Source organism: Plasmodium relictum (genome assembly GCF_900005765.1).
Source record: "Plasmodium relictum strain SGS1 genome assembly, chromosome: 7".
In the NCBI taxonomy this organism is placed as follows: domain Eukaryota; phylum Apicomplexa; class Aconoidasida; order Haemosporida; family Plasmodiidae; genus Plasmodium; species Plasmodium relictum.
In genome coordinates, this window is record NC_041685.1 from 886,586 (window position 1) to 906,702 (window position 20,117).

Consider the following 20,117-nt stretch of genomic DNA (forward strand, 5'->3'; position numbering starts at 1 on the left):
TGTAAATTTATATTAAAAATAAAAAAAATTATATGCAATGTATGGATATATATATACAATGATATTCTTATTAACATATGTAATATTTTATACATATTCTTTTATTTAACTTTTATCTATATGTACTTTTTTTTATAACTCAAATATGTGCATTATCTTTTGTTTCTGTCCTTTTGTCAAATTATATTTTTTATATAAAAATATTTTATTATAAGCCATTAAATTAAGCATTAAAACAATTCTTTAATATCTATTACTTAAAAAGAAAAAAAAAAAAAAAAAAGCCTTTTAATTTTGCTTAATTTTTTACATAAAAAAAAAAATGTTTTATTATTTATGGAACAGAAAATAAATGAATTTATTTATTCTTATTTAATGAATTAATACATAAAGTATTATTTAATTATCCTTAAAAAAAAAAAAATTGAAGTTTTTATCATTTATGTATTTTAATTTTTTTTCTTTCTTAATTAAAAAGGGATTTACAATGAAAACCTATTACAATTAAGAAACAGTATCCCCCCATAATATTTCTATATATCATAATATTTAAGAACGATGTGAGTATTCCTCCTCCCTCCCCATTAAATGGAAATGTAAAAATAAAAAAATAAAATAATGAAAGACTAGTTCTTAGATACTATTTCCTCTTTAAAAGTAAATATTCATCTGGTTGATTTAAGAGCTGAACAATTTCAGAAGCAGTAGGCCTTAAATTTGGATCATAGTTTAAGCATAATCTTATAATATCAGCAAAAGGAGAATTTTCAATTTTTGAATGAATACATGGTGGTAGTTTTTTTGTGAAGACATCAACTAGTTTCTCATAAATTTGATCAGATTCTTCAAATGTTATAATATAATGTTGAAAAGGGGAAGGTAAATTCATCATTTCCTGAAAAACACAACCCATGGACCAAATATCCCATTTATAAGAAAGTTTAGTATGATCTAGAAAATTATAATCACTACTTTGCTTTAAAGGATGGCATGTTAATAATTCAGGTGGAGCATATATCCAAGTAGCCCCAGAAACATTTGTAACAATACCATCTTCACATTCTTCTGCATCACCAAAATCACATAAATGAATGTTCCAGTCATTATCAATAATCAAATTTTCTGGCTTTATGTCTCTATGTATTATTACATTTTTTTTATTTTTTATAGGTGTGTGCAAAAAATCAATTACCCCTGCTAATTGTCTACACATTTTTAAAGAAATATCTATACCAAGAACCTTCTCATCTTTACTCATATTATTTTTTATTGTGTGTAAATCTAAGCCATTAACTAACTTTGTTACTAGCCATATATCAAAATAGCTATGTACTATTCCACCGCATAATTTAATAATATTTGGATGATCACATTTAGATAAAATTTTCCATTCATTAATTGATCTTTTAGTTAATCCATATGGATCTTGCCTTGCCATTTTATCAACTGGGATTTTCACAGCAACATTTAATCCTTTGTACCATCCCTTATATACTACACCAAATGACCCTTCTTCAATTATTGTGTATTTTAATTTGCTACTAAATCTATTTGTAAAATACTTTGTTTTTTTCTTTTCTTTTTTTAATTTACCATTTAAATAATCTTTGTTATTTATTATTGACTTATTTATCCCATAATCTTTTGTATTAATTTGTGTACAACTGCTTACCGTATGCATATACTCATTATTGCTTTTATCATAATAGACATCTGTTTCTTCATATGTTTCGAAATACAAATCCTCCGATTTAATATATGTTGATAGAGATTGTAAGTATTTTATGTCATTCTCTAAGCTAAGTAATTGAGTTTTTGAAATTCTAAAAACATTTTCATTTTCTTTTTTTTTATTTGTTAGATCACTACTATTAGAAATGTATTTTATATTCCCTTGTTCAACATCATATATGTGCTGTGAATTCTCATCTACTTTATTTTGATTATTAAATACAACTTTGTTTATATCATTAATTGTACCAATGTTAGCATAACTATTCTGAGAATTTCTATTTTTAATAGTATTATCTAACTTTATATTATTCATAATATTTTTATTTTTTGATGACTTATCAGAAGAAACATTACTGTTATTTTCATTGACTCCGTTATAACATTCTATGTTTCTATAACATATATTATTATTACTTATTGAATTAAAATTGGAAATATTGTTGTTTATATTATTTAGGTCAGTATTTCCAGCCATTAGTCTTATATTACTTCTTTCATTATTTGTCAATAAATCTTTGTTGTATTTTGAGATCAAATTAGTATTAGGAATATTATTAGGTATATTATTTTGAATTTTCGAATTTATGCTATACATTTGGTTATTTGAAATGAAATTTTTATTACACATTAATTCATCATAATTTTTATTTTTTATATCATTAGTTAAAATATTGTTTAGTGTAGTTTGTATAAAATCATCTTGATTTATCTTTTTATCATGGTTTATAATACCATTATTATAATTTAATGAATTTTTTAAATGCATTATATCGTTAATTTTATTATTATTAATTAAATTGTTATATTCATAATGTTTCTGTACTATATTACTATTAAAATAATAAGAATTATTCATATTTTCTATATTTTTTTTTTCTCTTTTTATTTGAGTATCATTATGAAGAAATTTTTTTTCTTGCATATTATCATTTCCATTTATTTCACTTTCATTTACTTCATCATTAAGTTCATCATATTTTCTTTCTTTATTACTTTGATCTAATATATTTCTATGTTCATTTATTACTGAGTTTCTATATAAACGTGTACCTCTGTTACTTAATAAAGCTTGTGTTATATTAATTTTGTGATTACTACTACTACTATTGATTTTACCATTATTATTTTTATAAATTATATTATCATTAAAATCTATATTGGATATATTTTTGTTACTTGTTAAAATATTTAAATTATTATAAAAATTCTCTTTAAAACTGTTCTGTATATTATTATTACTACTGGCATTATTATTAACAATATTTCTAAAATTTGATAAATAATTTATATTTTCATTACTATTTCCATTTTTATTAATTTCGTAATTTTTATCTAACGTATTTTTATTGAAATCATTTTTGTTATTTAAACAAGTATTTTTACTTTTATTATTATTATTGTAAATAATACGTGCTTCCGAAATTTTATTTACATTTACATCATTTATTTTTTGACTAGCTACACTATTAAGTGAAATACAATTTTTTGCATAATTACAAATATAAGTACCTTTTTGATTTTTAATTTTATTTATAATATTTATATTTTTATTATTCGCTAAAATAAAATGATCATTTATTTTTTCTATATCATTAGAGCTTTCTTTACAATATCTGTTGATTGAATCATTATTATTATTTATTTTATTTTCTATTGGTATATTTTTATGATTATATATATTTTCATTTTTTTTAAAATTTATATTATGAACATTTATATTATTAACATTAGATAAATAGGGATTTACATTATTTTGAATAGCCTGTCTACCATTATTAATAAAGTTATTTATATTTTTATTTAAAATAAGATTGCTAATATTATCATTAATATAGTTATTTATTTTGCTGTTTGCTATCTCAGGATTCATATTATTTTTATTATTATTATTTTCATTGATTATTGAATTATTTTTTGATTCTAAAATATTAGTATATACGCAACTTTTCATATTTAATAAATTAATATCAGAATTATCAAGATGCCTCCTTTCACCAATATCATTATTAGAGCTATTCATAAGTTTACCTATTGTCATATTTTTATTATCATTTATATCAATAATGCTTTTACTTATTACATTATTAGGACTATGTTCACTTTTCATAATATTATTCATATTATAATTATCTAAGTTAATCAATTTTTTTTCAGAAATTTCTACATTATATCCATTTGATACATTTGATAATTTATTGTAAGATAAAAATAAATTCGTTTTATCATTTGTTTTATTATCACATAGAATATTTTTTCTATATGATAAATTATTATTATTATTGTTATTACTATTATTATTACTATTATTATTATTGTTATTACTATTATTATTACTATTATTATTATGTGAGAGCATGAAGTAATTTTTATTTTCATTAATTTGTGCATATTCAAAATTATTTGTGTTTACAACATTGTTAACAATAGATTTATAATCAATCGTATTATTATTTAAGTTTCTTATATTATTATTCATACATCTATTTGAAGGAATATTTTGTTTGTTAATTAATAATTTACTTTGATTATAAGTCATAGAATTCACTATATTATTATTTTTTACTAGATTCATAGAAACAGTATTCTTATACAAAGAGCTATTATCCATCACATTAACATTTTTAACTGAATTATTTACTAAATTTATGCTTTTGAAAACTTCATTTTCTAAAATTTTATCTTTATTTATAAAATTATTCACATTATTTGCATTACTTATGTTGCTTATGTTATTAGCATTATTAAAATTATTTATATTTTTTAAGGTATTCATATTATTCAAAGTGTTCATATTATTTACTCTATTTAAATTATTAATATTATTTGCATTATTTATACTACTTAAGTTGTTTACATTGTTTATATTATTTAAATTACTAACATTATTTAGAATATTCATAGTATTCAAATTTTTAATATTATTTAAATTACTTACATTAAAATTATCATTAAAATTACTTGTTGTAATATAATTTTCTTTACTGTTTACAGTATTATATTTGTAAGTAGTATTAATTGGATAAATTACATTTTCTTTTGAATAACCATTACTGTTTGTAAGAATAATATTACTTTTAGACAGAACTCCAACTTTATTTTGATCAAAGAAACCCAAATTATTATTATTATTTTTGATATTTACATATTTATTTTCAAATAAATTTTTATTATATATAGAATCATAATCTATATTTCTTTCAATCATATAATTGATATTGTTATCTACATTATTAATATTACTATTATTATTATTACTACTATTTAAATCTCTATTTATATTTGCAATATTTTCTTCATTTATGTTGTTACTTAAATTATAATTATTTATGTTATTATTACTAAGATTTTTCTCTATACTATTAATGTTATTATTTTTTATATTATTTAAATTATCCAAATTATTACTTAATCTATTATTCACATTGCTTATATTATTTACATTATCTATATTACTTTTTGAGTTATCTAAATGATCCATGGAGAACGAAAAATTAGTATTAGTAAAATTATTATTCAGTATACATTCATCATCATTATTGTTATCATAAGATATATTATCATTAATGGCACTATTTACATTTATCAAACTATTTTTTAAACAACTATTGCTTATACTATAATTCAAATCATTTAACTTATTATCTGAGATATTATTTATTTTTTTATTATAATTGATGTTATTTTCTAATGAACTCACATTCTCATTATTTATTTCAGGATTAAAATAATTTGAAAATTTTCCTTTTTCATCTATATTAATATGTAATTCATAATTCTCATTTTTTTTTATCTCATTATTATCATCTTCATTGTTACATTCCTCACTTTTAATATCCATTTCATTATTATTATTAATATTACTAATATTGCTATTAATATTAGTGTTGATATTATTAATAGTATTATTAATATCATTATTATCCTTTTCATTTACATATGAAATGTTTTCATAAAAAATAGCCTCACTATTTGAATTATTCATTTTTTCATATTCCATATTATTGAAGTTTATATCTAAAGATAAATTATTCATACCATTATTTAATGTATCTATTTGTGTTTGTTCGTTTATTTTTTTTTCATTTTGTATATTTATAATTTGCTTATTATAATTCATATTATTATTATTATTATCAATTCTATTTATAGTATTATCATTTATTTTATTAAAGTCTCTATTTATATTGTTGTTTATAGTAATAAAATTATCACTTGTATTTATAAAATCATTATTACTATTTTTATTAATAAAATTATTAGGAATGTGCATAAAACTATTATTTATATTATAATTATTAGTAACACTAGTATTATAATTTGTATTTATATTATTAATATTATTATTTAAATTATTATTTAAACTCATCTGATTTTCCATAACATTACTATTATTATGATTTATATTGATTAAATTATCAAAGTTACCTAAGTTATTTATTTCTTCCTCATTATAGTTCTTCTCACTTTTATTTATAATATCATTACTTTTTAAATTAGTATAATTTTCATTATAAAAATGCACATTATTTTCTTCTATATTTCCATCTTTTATATTTTGCCCTTTTTCATTTTTATAAGATGCTTCTCTAAGTTGTACATTACTATCACTATGTAAAAAAGAATTATCATCATTTATTGTTTCTTTATTAGTATTCTCACTGATGTAAAATTCATTATTCTCATTATAAGTATTTATTTGATTTAGATAAAAATCATTTTTATTAAATGTATTATTATTGCTAGCTTTTTTTTCAAATGAAAAATCTTTACCTTCACTTTCATTTAAATTACTACTTATTTTTTTCTTTTTTATTATTAAATGATGACTGTTATTAATGTTAGCATTAGTTATTTGCTTGACACTTATATTATCCTCAACATTATTTGTACTATTTATATCATTTGCATTATTTAATGAATTGAGAATAGTTATGTTATTTATATTATTAATTTTATCTATATTACTGCTGTTATTATTATTATTAGATCGATTATCTGATACAGCAAAGTTATTTAAAAAATCAATGTTTTTACTAGTATTGTTAACGTCATTATTCATTTCATCATTATGTGAATATTGAAAAGAGGGTGAGTAACATTTAGATACTTTTAATGAGTCATGCACAAATGTATTTTTATCATGTATAGATCCGAAGGGTAATTTAAAATAGATTTTTTTTAAATAAGAATTTTTATAACTTTCATTTAATTCATTAAAAATATTTTGATTATTTATATACATATTTGCACTTTTATTTTCATTCATATTTAATTTCATATTTTTTAAATAACTATTATAATTATACAAATTAATTAATTTATTATTATTATTATTATTATTTATATCATTTATTTTATCATGCATTTTGATATTTTTTGGTTGAGTATTTGGTTTGTAATGATTTTCAACTTGAATAATATTTTTATCCTTCATAATATTCTCCATTCTTTTATTTATGACATTAAGAAAATTTTTATAATTTTCTTTTTCTTGTGCTCTTAGAAATTCTTCTTGAGGAATCCCAGATGATATATTAGATTGTTTTCTAATATAACTTTTTTTATCAGAATGATGGGAATTAATTTGATTAAAATTTAAAATAGATTCAATATTGTTAACTCTTGGAGTGCATGGTAAGTTTACATATTGAGAATAAGATATTTTTGTAGAATCGCTCTTATCCTTTACCTTATTATTATGAGTTTTAAATGATAATTTATTATCATTTGCATTTACATTATCATTTATTATTTGGTTTTCACTAAGGTCATTATCAAATGTAGATTCATATATAGAATCATTATTATAAACTTTATTATCATTTTCCTGATTTAGAATATTTATACTACTTTTTAAATTTAAATTATTACCATATTTGGAAATTAAATTACTATTAAATTTATTAGAAATCTCTTTATTATTCTTTATATTTTTCATTTCGTTTATATCATTTTTTATATTATTTACATTATCTGAGCCATTCATATTATAAAAATTATTAATATAATTAATTCTTTGTATATTATTTATTACATTTTCCCCAGGAATTATTTCATTTAAAATGTTATTAGGAATATTTTTATTATTAAGTAAGGTGTTTTTATGTATCAATTCATTTATACCTGAGCTAAAGTTATTGCTATTTTTTTGGTTACCATTTGAAGATAATTTATACATTGAATTTTTCGTTTCAATAATTGCTTTACTTTCCTTTAACTGATTTGATATAAAATTATAATTAATATCGTTATTTTTATCTATTATTCCTAATGCATTATTAGATGCATTATCACTAATTTTATTTTTTATATTCTTATTTATATAAGCATTTAAATAATTAAGCATATATTCATTATTATTATTATTTTCAAGTTCTCTACCTTCTTTTGAATAATTATTGCTTATTTTCAAAAAATCATTTCCATTTTCTTTTGTAAAAGGTAAGATATATACATCACTATTCGAATACTTTTTTAATGGTATTATATTGGAATTGTTGTTATTATTTACATAACTTTTTTCATTCAATGAATTTAATTCATTATCATAATTTGAAAATATTGTGTTGCTATTACTATTTTCTTGAAACAAATCTACTTTTCTTAATTGATTCATTTTCTAATGGAAAATTAAAGAAAAATTATGCTGATATCCTTTAAAAAAAAAAAAAAAAAGATATAAAAAAAACAAAATATAAGAAAGTATATATATAAAAATAGTATTTAAATATTAACTATTAAAAAAGAAAAATATATAAAATTAAATAATTTTATATATTTTTTAATATGTATGCAAAAATATATAACATATTGGAATTTTTACAATAAAAAAATAAAATAAAATAAATATAATAAAGTTACTTATTATTAAAAAAAATAAAAAGAATAAATGAGAGAAAAAGAAATAGAAAAAATAATACAAAAATAAGTCTTTTTAGTAAATATTTAATTAATCTTTACATCAATATATATAATAGAAATCTTGTAAAAGTATATTTACTATTTAATAAAACAAAAATTAATTTGACAAAGACTTTATATTTTATATATGAAAAAAAAAAACTAATTTAAAAAAAAGAAAAAAAAAGGGGGAAAAAACTAAATATAATAAAAATATATATATATATATATATATATATATATATATATATATATATATATATATATATATATATATAAATATTTAATAATAAATAAAATGTACAATAATATAATTGTGTTCATTATTCTTAAATTTAAAAAATTATTTTGTGCATATATAGCAACTATCAAATATAAATAGTATAAATTTTTACATATTTTTGTAAATAAATAAAGACATATCCATTATATTTTTTTTTTTATAATTCATTTTTAAAAAAGTTAAAAAAAAAAACCTTATGAAAATTTTTTAGAAATATTAATTATAAAATTAATATCTTTATATAAATATCTATATTTACGTAAATATATATATATATATATATTATTCTTTTTTTTTTTTTTTTTTTTGATACTTCATATAATATACTTATTATTGTCAGCAATTAATATTTTCTTTGTACATTTTTTTATCACCTCATTTTTTTATATTTTTTATCAGAATACAATTTTTAATAGGGTATATAAATATATTTAAACATAAAAAATATATATTTTTATATATATTTTATATATCTTTAAAATATATGTATTTTTTCCTTATTTTTTTATTTTTTATTCTTTTTAATTGAATAAATGCAGTAATGAATTAGTATTATGGAAAATTATGCTTTACGAATGTAGAAATAGAAAAAATAAAATCATAAAAAATGAAAATAAAAAAAAGAATAACTACAATATTGTCATTTTATTTTATTTCACATTTTTCTTTTTTTTTTCTTTTTTTTTTTTTTCTGTAATATTTAATCTTATTATTTTTATTCATTTTAATAAAAAAGGTAAGATTCATAGAAAAAAAATATAAACGAAAAATAGAACAAAATAAAAACGAAAATTTATTTTTTGTAAACCATAATTCTATTTTATTTTTTTTTTTTTTTTTGTATCATTTTATAATATGCACACAGAAGAAGTATAAAAATATTCCCATTAAATTAAAAAAAAGTATTTTACAAAATATATGAAGTATTCATGTTATCATTTTTAACATAATTTTACTATTTTTTAAAACATATATCTTCACAAATTTCAACTATTTACATTTGTATTCATACTTCTATTTATTTTATTTTTTTAATTTACTTTTAGATGGCAAATATTATTTCTGCATGCTTTTTTTTTCTTTTTTTTTTTATCTTATAAAATGAAATAATGTTTAAATACATATATGTGTGTATATTTATTCTTTTTAGTAAATAAAAATTTCAGAAATTTTCAGTTAATTTAGAATCATTAAATATCAATAAAAATATATATTTTTAAATTAAAAAAAAAAAAGGTTATATAAATAATTATTTATTAATAAAGTAGAATATGAGCATTAAAACTTTGTCTTTTTATAATATTTGATAAAATACTTACAGTATTTTATTGTATTTCAATAAATGATATTTTTTTTTTAAATTAGAAGAAAAAATGAATTTCTAGGATTAATAAAATATTTCTTTTGACATCAAAATTAAAGTTTATGTAAAGACATCTTATACGAAAGAGTATAATAAAGAATTTTAAGCAGCATTACAGAAATATTTACATTAATTTATTTATAAATTTTTTTTTACTTTTATTTATTAAAATATAAGTAGTAAAGGTCTTTTAATTTATAAACTTTTTACTTAATGTTATTCTAAAGAATTGGATTAATCTTTTTTATATTTATAAATTTGTTATAAAAAAAAAAAAAACATCAGTAAATATCATTTATAAATCTTCGTTTCACTTTTTTTTTTTTTTTCCTATCCCATTTTAATCTTTTTATTTTTATATTGATTTTAATAATAAAAATAATCTTCGAACAATTCTTTTTTTTATTTCTTTTCCAACTGATAAAATATCTTTTCTCCTAAAATAATTACTGCATTTTTAAGCTTTTTAAAAAATAAAAAAAATTATGTTATGAACTTTTCGATTTTGCTATTTTTTATTATTTAAAACAAGATCTTGCATAAATGATATATATTATTCTTTATTTTATTTTTATAATAAATATATATATATATATTTAGCAAATGAAAGTAATAGAAGTTTATTTTTCAATTATATAATTTCTTAATATAAATTTTACACATTTCACATATTATTTAAAAAAAAATTTTTTTTTTAAATAATTTTAATTCCTGGTTTTTTTTTTATGGCAATTCTTTCTTCTAATATATTTTTTTTTCTTCTTTGATTTGTCATTTTTAATCTTTAGTTTTTCTTTTCAAGAGATTTAAAAAAAAAAAACATGCACAATAATTTCTAATAAATAAAAAAATTAATAAATAACAAAAATTAATAAAAAAATAAAATAAAATAAATAAAATTATGTACTTCCGTAAGAAAATTACTTTTTTACAAAGAATTAGATAACAGTATTTTAAATTAATATATTATGAATTTTTTATTTATTATTTTATGAAATATGATATAAATTTTATTTTATGACATATATATAATAAGTTAAATATCATATGTTACATCAATTATTTTTATAGCTTTTGTCAAAATGCTGAGCACAATTTTTTCCATTCTAATAACAATCTTAAAACTGTGTATAGCTACTTCACCAATAATATGTATTGTTTTAATTTTTGTATTCAATAAAAACACCCCTGATGATAAAAAAAGAAAACCTGATTTTTATTTTGAAGTAGATTAAATAAAAAAAATTTCATATTTGAAATAGGAGGGAAAAAATGATACCTATTAAAGCACATAAGATAAAACGAGAAAGAAAATAGAGAAAGGTAGGCATGCAGGAACATAATATTCATATATTTTTTGTATGTGTAACAATAGAAAGATTTTAACTCATTTTAGATAAATAATTATAAAAAGAAAAAAAAATAATATAAAATAAAGAAATAGATAATACGCATTTATTTTAATTTTTTTAAGCTTATATTTGTTAAGACATAGTATCATTGGAAAATAAAATTAAGCTATATATAGAAAGTTTATATATAATTTACCAAAAATATAAAGTAAATAATTATAAGTGAAAGATTTTATTATTTTTTAAAAATTTTATTTAATACATATATAATATTGTTTTTATTTTAAAGTTGCTTATGGAAAATTTTTTTTTTTTAAATTTAAAAGAAGAGAAAAATACATTTCTTTTCCATTTTTGTTATACACCTAATTTATATATATATATTTTTATATTTTACTCCTTAAACAATTTCAATTTTTTATATTAGCTAGAAGTCTTATATATATATAATATTAATACATTTAAATTTATATATATATATATTCATACATTATATTTTAATTTTAATTTAATTTTCCTTTTTTCTTTTTTTTTGAAAAAAAAAAATACAGTGACAAATAAGATGCATATAAAAAAAACTTCTTTATTTTATTTTTATCATTTTTATAAAAAATAAAATACATTTTTGTCTTAAATTTTTAATGAGTTTTGAAGTTTATTTTGTATGTAAAGTTCCATTATACTAAAAAATAAGTGCGTTAATACTTCGCTTTCATTCATTTTCTTTTTATTTTCGAATATTTTTTTATATAGAAAAAAGAAAAAAAAAAATACATTATTTTTTAATGTTATTAGATAATTAATATAACAATAACACTAAAAAAATTATCTCTACATAAAATATTTTATGTATAATATTTTTAGATAGTTATTTTATATTTTATAACAATAAAAAGAATGAATTACTAAATATTTATTTTTTAAGAAAAATAGTTCTCAATTTTTCATTTTAAATGAATTACACATATTACCAGTTGAATAGAATGTAATATTCTAAAATTGTTTTAATAAAAAAAATTATTTTATAGAAATCTAAAATGTTTTGTTACATATATAGTTGTCATAAAATAATAAAAACAAAGTAAAATAAATTAAATTGTATAATAAATATAATATTCAAAAAAAATTTTGAAAAAATGAATAATAATTCTAATAACTACAACAATAATTACAAAGTTTCCAATAGTAGTATTAATAATACTAACAACTTTCATAGTAATATTAGTAATAGTTATAATAGTAATACTAATATTTCTACAAATATACGTGACAATTATAATAGTAATGTTGATAAGAATATCAATAATAATTTTGATGATAATATTACTTCTCTTCATACTCCTACTTCGAATAATAATAGTAATAAATCAAAAGATTCAAAAGAAAGTGAGTTAGATCATATTCAAAATGAAAATGAAAAAAATGGAACTAATGAAAATAAACATAAAACTCATATAGAAACGCTAAGAAAACTAAAATCAAATCAAGAAATTGTAATATAGATAATTAAAAGATAAAAAAAAAAAAAAAATAATAGAAGTATTAAGTCTTTTACTTTTTTTTTTTTTAAATTTTTGTATTATTTCTTTTTTTCTTACTTTCTTCTTAATAATAGAATTTAAAAAGGGGAGACGAAATAAATAAAAATATTTGTTTATTTATTTCTGATGACTTAATATTAAAAAGAAACAATGAAGTTCTAAATGAATTTATAAAAAAATTATCTATAAATACTTTCAATTTGTATTTTCCAAAATATTCAAATAATTATAATCAAATTCCAATGGTAACATTAAAATTATTATTTAGATAAATTAAAAGTTGTGTATTAACTATCAATATCATTATTATATTTTTATGTTCTTTTTTTTTTTTTTTTTTGAGGTTTTACTTTTGTTGAGTGGAGAAATAGATGACATATTAATTGGTTTAAAATATTTGACTGATAATATTGACCAAATCAACTTTTTAGTGTTAAACTTTTTAAATAAATTAAAAAAAAAAAAAAAAGTTAAAAACAATCAAGTAATTTTATATTTAATTGATTTTGTTTTAAATAAACTATATGAAAAAAACTTAAATTACCGTTACAAAAAGACATACATATTAGACTTTTATGATAATCTAGTGTATAATAAAAAAACATTTTTTGAGCCAGGTATTGAAAAATATAGAAAAATACATATCGTTGTAAAAAAATAAAAAGGGATAAATAAGCATAATAATATACAATTAATATATTTCCATTTACAAGAAAATATTTACTTTTTAAATGAATATTACATAAAAATATATAAATATATTCAATATATTCTTTATTTTAATATATTGATGTAATTATAAAAAAAATAAAATAAAATAAAATAATTAAATAAATACATATATTAACAGGAATATTTAATGATGCTATTGACATAAAAGATTTAAGGTTAATATATTTTTACAAACATGATATAAAAATAAAAAAGGAAAAAAGTTTTATTAAAAAGAATCATTTAGCTAATAATAATGACATGAGTATCAATGAAATGTATGCAATGAATAACTTTAGTATTAATAGTAATTTAATCAAACAAGATTTTCTAATAAAAAATAGTGCATACGACTTAAATTTTAAATATTTTATAAAAAAAAAAAAAAAGTTGGTTGGTGAAATACCTGTGCCTAATAGATACATTGGGTTGTTTAAGTGCTTTAAAGAAAACTCAATATTTGATTGTGAATATTCCAATATTTTTTTAATGAATAAAAAATTGTTCACTAATATTAATAAGTGCGTCAAAAAATATATAAATGATAAAAAAAAATGTAGTAAAAAAGAAAATGATATTTGCAATTGCATAACTAATATAATCGTAAACATAAACAGTGATGCTAGACTTCGGTAATTTTTTTTTTTCTTTTATCAATAAATAAATTTCTCATTTGTACATATATATATATATATTTAACTTATTCATAAAATTATTAGTGAAATAGTTAATACAGCTAAAAATGAAGTTAAAAATGTAAAAAATATTTTAATAAAAATAAAAAAGATTGAAAATTTAGTAGACAAGTTAATTAAATATGATAACGAAAATATAATTATAAATGAAGAAGAAAAAAAAAAAAACTATCAAGGAAAAGGAGCAAAAGAAGAAGAAGATACTAAAAACGATAAAAAAAATGAATATGATGAAGATAATGAAAAGAATGAATATGATAAAGAGAGTGAAGATGATAAAGAAAGTGAAGATGATAAAGAAAGCGAAGATGATGAGGAAAGTGAAGATGATGAGGAAAGTGAGAATGATGAAGAAAGCAAAGATGATGAAGAAAATAAAATTAAAGAAGACATAAATCAAGAAAGTACTGAATATTGTAAAACTACTGAAAATTATTATAATAGAGACAATATTCACAAACAAGAGAATGAAAAAGAATTAGACATTATTGATAGAAAAGATGGATTTATCATAAATAGTAAAGGAAATTCAGTTATAGCAAATTACAATAAAAGTAATAAGTACAAAGAAAGTCAAAAAAAAAACAAAAGAAAATATTGCGAAATAGAAAAAAATAGCTTAAAAGAAAAGAGTAATGATTCTATATTTAATAAATCAAGTAATTCTTTATCAAATAAAATTCATGAGAGAACTTTTTCTGAAATGTTTTCCTCTGAAGAAAAGAAAAAAAAAAAAAAAATGGAAAATTATGGTGAGGATAGTGAAAGTATAAAAACTTTCTATTTTGAAAATTTTGACTTTAACTTTGTTTTACTTGGAAGTGTAAAAAAAGGATCAGATAGGCATAAATCATTATTGTTTAAAGTTAAATTTTTCAAAAAAAGGAATAAATAAAAATACTATCATTAATAATCAATAATATTAATATAAACTTTATTTTATTTTTGAATAAATCAAAATATTAATAGGTGTTATGCGATTCTTTGGATATTCCTTGTAGATTCGTTCGCTACATTAAGAACAAAAATGTAAAATATTTTAATCTTGTTTTAATACCATCTATTCCAGGTAATTTTTATTTAAATATGTTCTTTAATTTTTTTGTATTTTATTTTTTCTTATACAATTATACACTAATTCACTTCTACTTTTTTTTTTAAAAAGAACATAATATTATTGAAAGTATTATACCTATATTTTGGGAGAAAAAGATAAAAAATAAATTAAATTTAAATACACAATCTAAAATAACAATTTCAAATTTTCTAAATAATATAGAAATTAAATTTAATTATCTTGATAATTTTTTTTTAAAGTAAATAAACAATAATCTTATTTTTATTATATATATGTTTTTCATTTATATATATATATTTTTTCTTATTAGAATATGGAAAAATAATAACGAATTAATTGATTTAGATGTCTATTTTACTTTTAAAAAGAAACTAGGAATTGGGGGATTTGGTGAAGTATGGAAAGTATCACTTAAAAATGAAGAGTTTTATAGTTCTTTTTTTTTTTTTAGTATAAAAAATACTTCAAATTTCGCTTTAAAAATAATGGACATGAAGTAATATAAATAATTCAACTAATATTAGTATATTTATAAAAAAAAAATTTTTTTTTTTCATTTAGTGAATTTAATTTAAATGAATCTCTTATCATGAGAGAAAAAGCACATATTAATGTAATACAAATTTATTGTGTTTTTAAAGGTAATAATAATATTTTATCTTAGATACAATTTTATATATTTAAATAAAAATATTAATATTATTATTTTAGGTTATCAAATATTAATAAATAGACAACACGAAAAAGAAAAAAAAGAATCTCTTTGTTTTCTTTTAGAGCTAGCTGATACATCATTAGGTATATATATATATATATATTTATATATATATATTTATATTTATATATATTTTTTTTTTTCGAATTATTTTTTTTTCTTCAGAGAAAGTGTTCTGTGATAATAGCATAATATATAATTTAAATTTTATAAGAATAACTCTTTTAGAAATAGCCAAGTAAGAATAATATTGGTGGATATATATTTTATAATTTTCATTTCTTGAATATATATATATTATTATTTTATTTATTATTTTTTTTTCTCAGTGTAATGTCGCATATTCATAAGCCAAATATTAAGCAGGAATTTTACATTTATCGAGATTTAAAACCAGATAATATTCTGATAAAGGTTTAATAGATATCTAAAAAAAAATTTTTTATTTTTAATGTGATATTTTTAATTGAAACAATCATTTCTTTTTCAATTTATTATGTCTTTTTTTATTTCATATTTATATATATGTTTTTTTCTTTTTTTTTTGAAGAATAATAAAATATTAATAACTGATTTTAATTTATCAAGAAAGGTAGATCAAAATTTTGAATATTTAATGAGTCAGTGTTGTGGAACAATAGGACATTTAGCACCTGAACAGAAAAGTGTAGCTTATGATAAGAATGTTGATATTTGGGCTTTTTCAATTATTATATCAAAATTTTTAAAACATCAAAATTTTCATTATTTTTCTCATCACAATTATAATATTAATTTAAATCATTTTCATATTCAAGTAACATTATTGATAAAATGTATTTATATTTATCTATTAATCAATTCATATATATATATATACTTTCCTTATTTATAGGATAAATTTTTAATAAATCTACTTTTAGCCTGTATTGATGATAATCCTTTTATGAGACCTACTTTTGATGAAATAACTAAGTATATTTATATGCATTTATCCAAATTTTTTTAATATTTTAATCATCTAACTAAATTTCATTAGATGATTATTTTTCCTAGTTTATTAATGTATCGACTCACTAAAATATATGTTTAAAAACTTTAATTATAATTTTTTTTATTTATAACTGTTTTATTTTATTTTATTTTTTTCTTATTTACACATAGATTATTAATCAATGAAATAATTAGAAATGAATTGGAAAATTACTTTAGATCCAAAATTATTAACACATTTAAAGAAAAATAATAAAGGGATATCTTTTTTTGAGCTTTTCCAATATGCCCTATATATGAAAAGAAAATAAGAAAAAAACTAACAATAATTTTACTGAAACGCCTATGAAATTTTTTTTTTTAGATTTTAAAAATAATTATCAGATTACTTATAAATCTATTCTATTTTTAAAATAGTATATTTCATTTTATTAATAAAAAATATATATTTATTTTTAAATTTGTTTGAGAGTTTTTTTTAAAAAAAAAAAAAAATTGTAAATGTGAATATTATCTAAAATTAAATAATTTATGTTTCATTAATTTTTAAAAACCTAAACTTTTTTAAAAAAAATTTATTTATAAAATATTCTATTTTTTTTTAAAAATAAAAATTAAAAACAAAATCTCCATTAAAAAAATGCAAAAAAATACTTAAAATAGTGCAAATTTTAAAAAAATGAAATAACTTAATGTTTGAAGCATATACAATAATTAAAAGAGATTGATAAATCAAATAGAATAATTATATAATTACATATATGATTATATATATTGATGCACATGTATTTATTTTGTCAGATAAAATATAGAAATAGTTGACAGAAAAGAAACTAATCCAAAAGAAATACTTATGTATTTTAATGTTAATAAACTGTAGAAAACATTTACGAGTAAACTACATATAAATGTATTAGCTATCCTGCTAGTATATAAAATAGACATATTTAGAGAAAAATATTGTTCTCCATATTTTTTTAGAGTTACAACAGGAATAGTAACTAAACTTCCGCCTATACAAAAATAAAAGATAGAGCAAATAAGTAGATACAATATATATATGTGGGAAATTAAAGGTAGGATAAAGCAACAGGAGAACACACAAGAACCTAATAATAATAAAATATAGCTGAAATCAAATTTATCATAAAGATATCCCCAAATTAACCTTCCTATTATATTTGATACACTATTAGCAAAACTTCCATTTAATGTTATAATTTTATCTTCTACATTTGTATAATTAATACCAATAATCTTCCAATACATTATAATAAAATTTATATAAGAGTTAAATAATACTATAGATAGCCAAAGGATTATAAAATTTTTATCTTCTGTGCATTTTATATTGTAAAATTTTTTTTTACATTCATTTTCATATGTATTCAATTTGTCATTCTTTTTATTACAAAGAGAATTATTTTCTTTTTTATATCCATTAACATCAGTTGCTTGTATTTCATTATTTGAATCATTGATAGAGTTATTATTCTTTATAAATCTCTCAGTTAAACAAGTACCTGCACCATCCTTACAATTACCATTTTCATCGTAAATTATACTATCATTCTTATTATTTTCTTTAAATTCATTAGTTAAATCATTTTGAAATGTTTCTTCTTTTTCTTGTGGTAATAATACTACTTCATTTTCTTCTAAATTTACTATTTTATTATCAGAATTCTTCATGTCTATTTCTTTGGCAAGTACTTTTTCTGAATTTTCATTACTTTCCTTAATATCAATTGTAGCTAAAAATCCACCTAAACTACATAAAAATAAAGCCATAATAGATTGAATAAAAAGAACATGAGAAAGTCTATTCAAAACCTCTTCGTCATTAAAATATAATTCTTTTGAGTCACTATTTGCTTCCATAGAAGGTAAAACATTATTTTTGTTAATAAGAAGAGTTTGTAAAGGGCAATATAAAAAAGGGCATAATGAAATAGCAGATATTACAATACCACTTATTAATCCCCTATTATTTTTAAAATATTTATATGTACAAGATAGAGGTATAGTAAAACTTATTCCATATCCTATACCATGCATAATCCCCATGAATAGACATAGTAAAAAATAAGAATGAACATATATTGATGATAAATAAAATGCTAAGAATGTATTAAAACTACATAATAGTATAGTTGCTCTCACGCCTAATTTTTTCTGAACATGATTTCCAATTAACATTGAAACTCCTAAAGTAATTATGCATAACTCATAAATAATAGATACGTCTTTGTAAGTTACATAATTACCTTTATATCTTAAATAAGAAGTCAAATAAATATTTAAGTTTCCATAGGAATTTACTACTCCTAAAAAAAAAATTACAAAAAAAAATATAAATACATATATATTATTATCATAAATATATAAAAAAAATAAAAATATATAAATAATCTCTCAAACATATAAAAATTAGAAAAAAATATTAATATTTAAAATTATGGAATATAATGTATATTTTAAAATTCTAATATAGATAAAATAAAAAAGGTGTATACATATGTACAAACACATAATAAAAAAAAAAAAAAAAAAATTCAATAAACAAACTTGTAAAACTATCTCAATATCTTCTCTAAAAATCTCTTATATTTTTTTGTTTTTATATTTTAATTTTTTTTATTTTAACCTATGTTGAGATTATATAAAAAGGCACCAAATAATACAATATATGGTATTACTGTTTTAGGTATACAGTTCATCATAATTTATGTAATATTTGTTTTTTGTTTTTTTATTAGGAAAACATAACACA

General features: G+C 17.8%; 4 protein-coding genes across 4 annotated transcripts; 2 read left to right on the forward strand and 2 right to left on the reverse strand.

Moving 5' to 3' along the window:
• Nucleotides 1-640: 640 nt before the first annotated feature.
• PRELSG_0723700 (protein kinase, putative) lies at nt 641-8,350 on the reverse strand (the record flags this gene model as incomplete). Its single annotated transcript, XM_028675939.1, has 1 exon — nt 641-8,350. The coding sequence occupies one exon, from the start codon at nt 8,348-8,350 to the stop codon at nt 641-643; it is 7,710 nt and encodes a 2,569-aa protein (XP_028532478.1).
• A 3,012-nt stretch (nt 8,351-11,362) lies between these two features.
• On the forward strand, nt 11,363-11,515 carry PRELSG_0723800 (conserved Plasmodium protein, unknown function; the record flags this gene model as incomplete). The annotated part of the gene is made up of 1 exon (XM_028675940.1): nt 11,363-11,515. The coding sequence occupies one exon, from the start codon at nt 11,363-11,365 to the stop codon at nt 11,513-11,515; it is 153 nt and encodes a 50-aa protein (XP_028532479.1).
• A 1,253-nt stretch (nt 11,516-12,768) lies between these two features.
• PRELSG_0723900 (protein kinase, putative) lies at nt 12,769-17,597 on the forward strand (the record flags this gene model as incomplete). The annotated part of the gene is made up of 15 exons (XM_028675941.1): nt 12,769-13,125; nt 13,248-13,418; nt 13,517-13,790; nt 14,024-14,516; nt 14,604-15,444; nt 15,549-15,648; nt 15,745-15,895; nt 15,968-16,153; nt 16,219-16,298; nt 16,369-16,455; nt 16,538-16,610; nt 16,702-16,786; nt 16,923-17,168; nt 17,247-17,326; nt 17,516-17,597. The coding sequence occupies 15 exons, from the start codon at nt 12,769-12,771 to the stop codon at nt 17,595-17,597; spliced, it is 3,306 nt and encodes a 1,101-aa protein (XP_028532480.1).
• A 536-nt stretch (nt 17,598-18,133) lies between these two features.
• On the reverse strand, nt 18,134-20,064 carry PRELSG_0724000 (monocarboxylate transporter, putative; the record flags this gene model as incomplete). Its single annotated transcript, XM_028675942.1, has 2 exons — nt 18,134-19,671; nt 19,992-20,064. The coding sequence occupies 2 exons, from the start codon at nt 20,062-20,064 to the stop codon at nt 18,134-18,136; spliced, it is 1,611 nt and encodes a 536-aa protein (XP_028532481.1).
• Between the last annotated feature and the right edge of the window lie 53 nt (nt 20,065-20,117).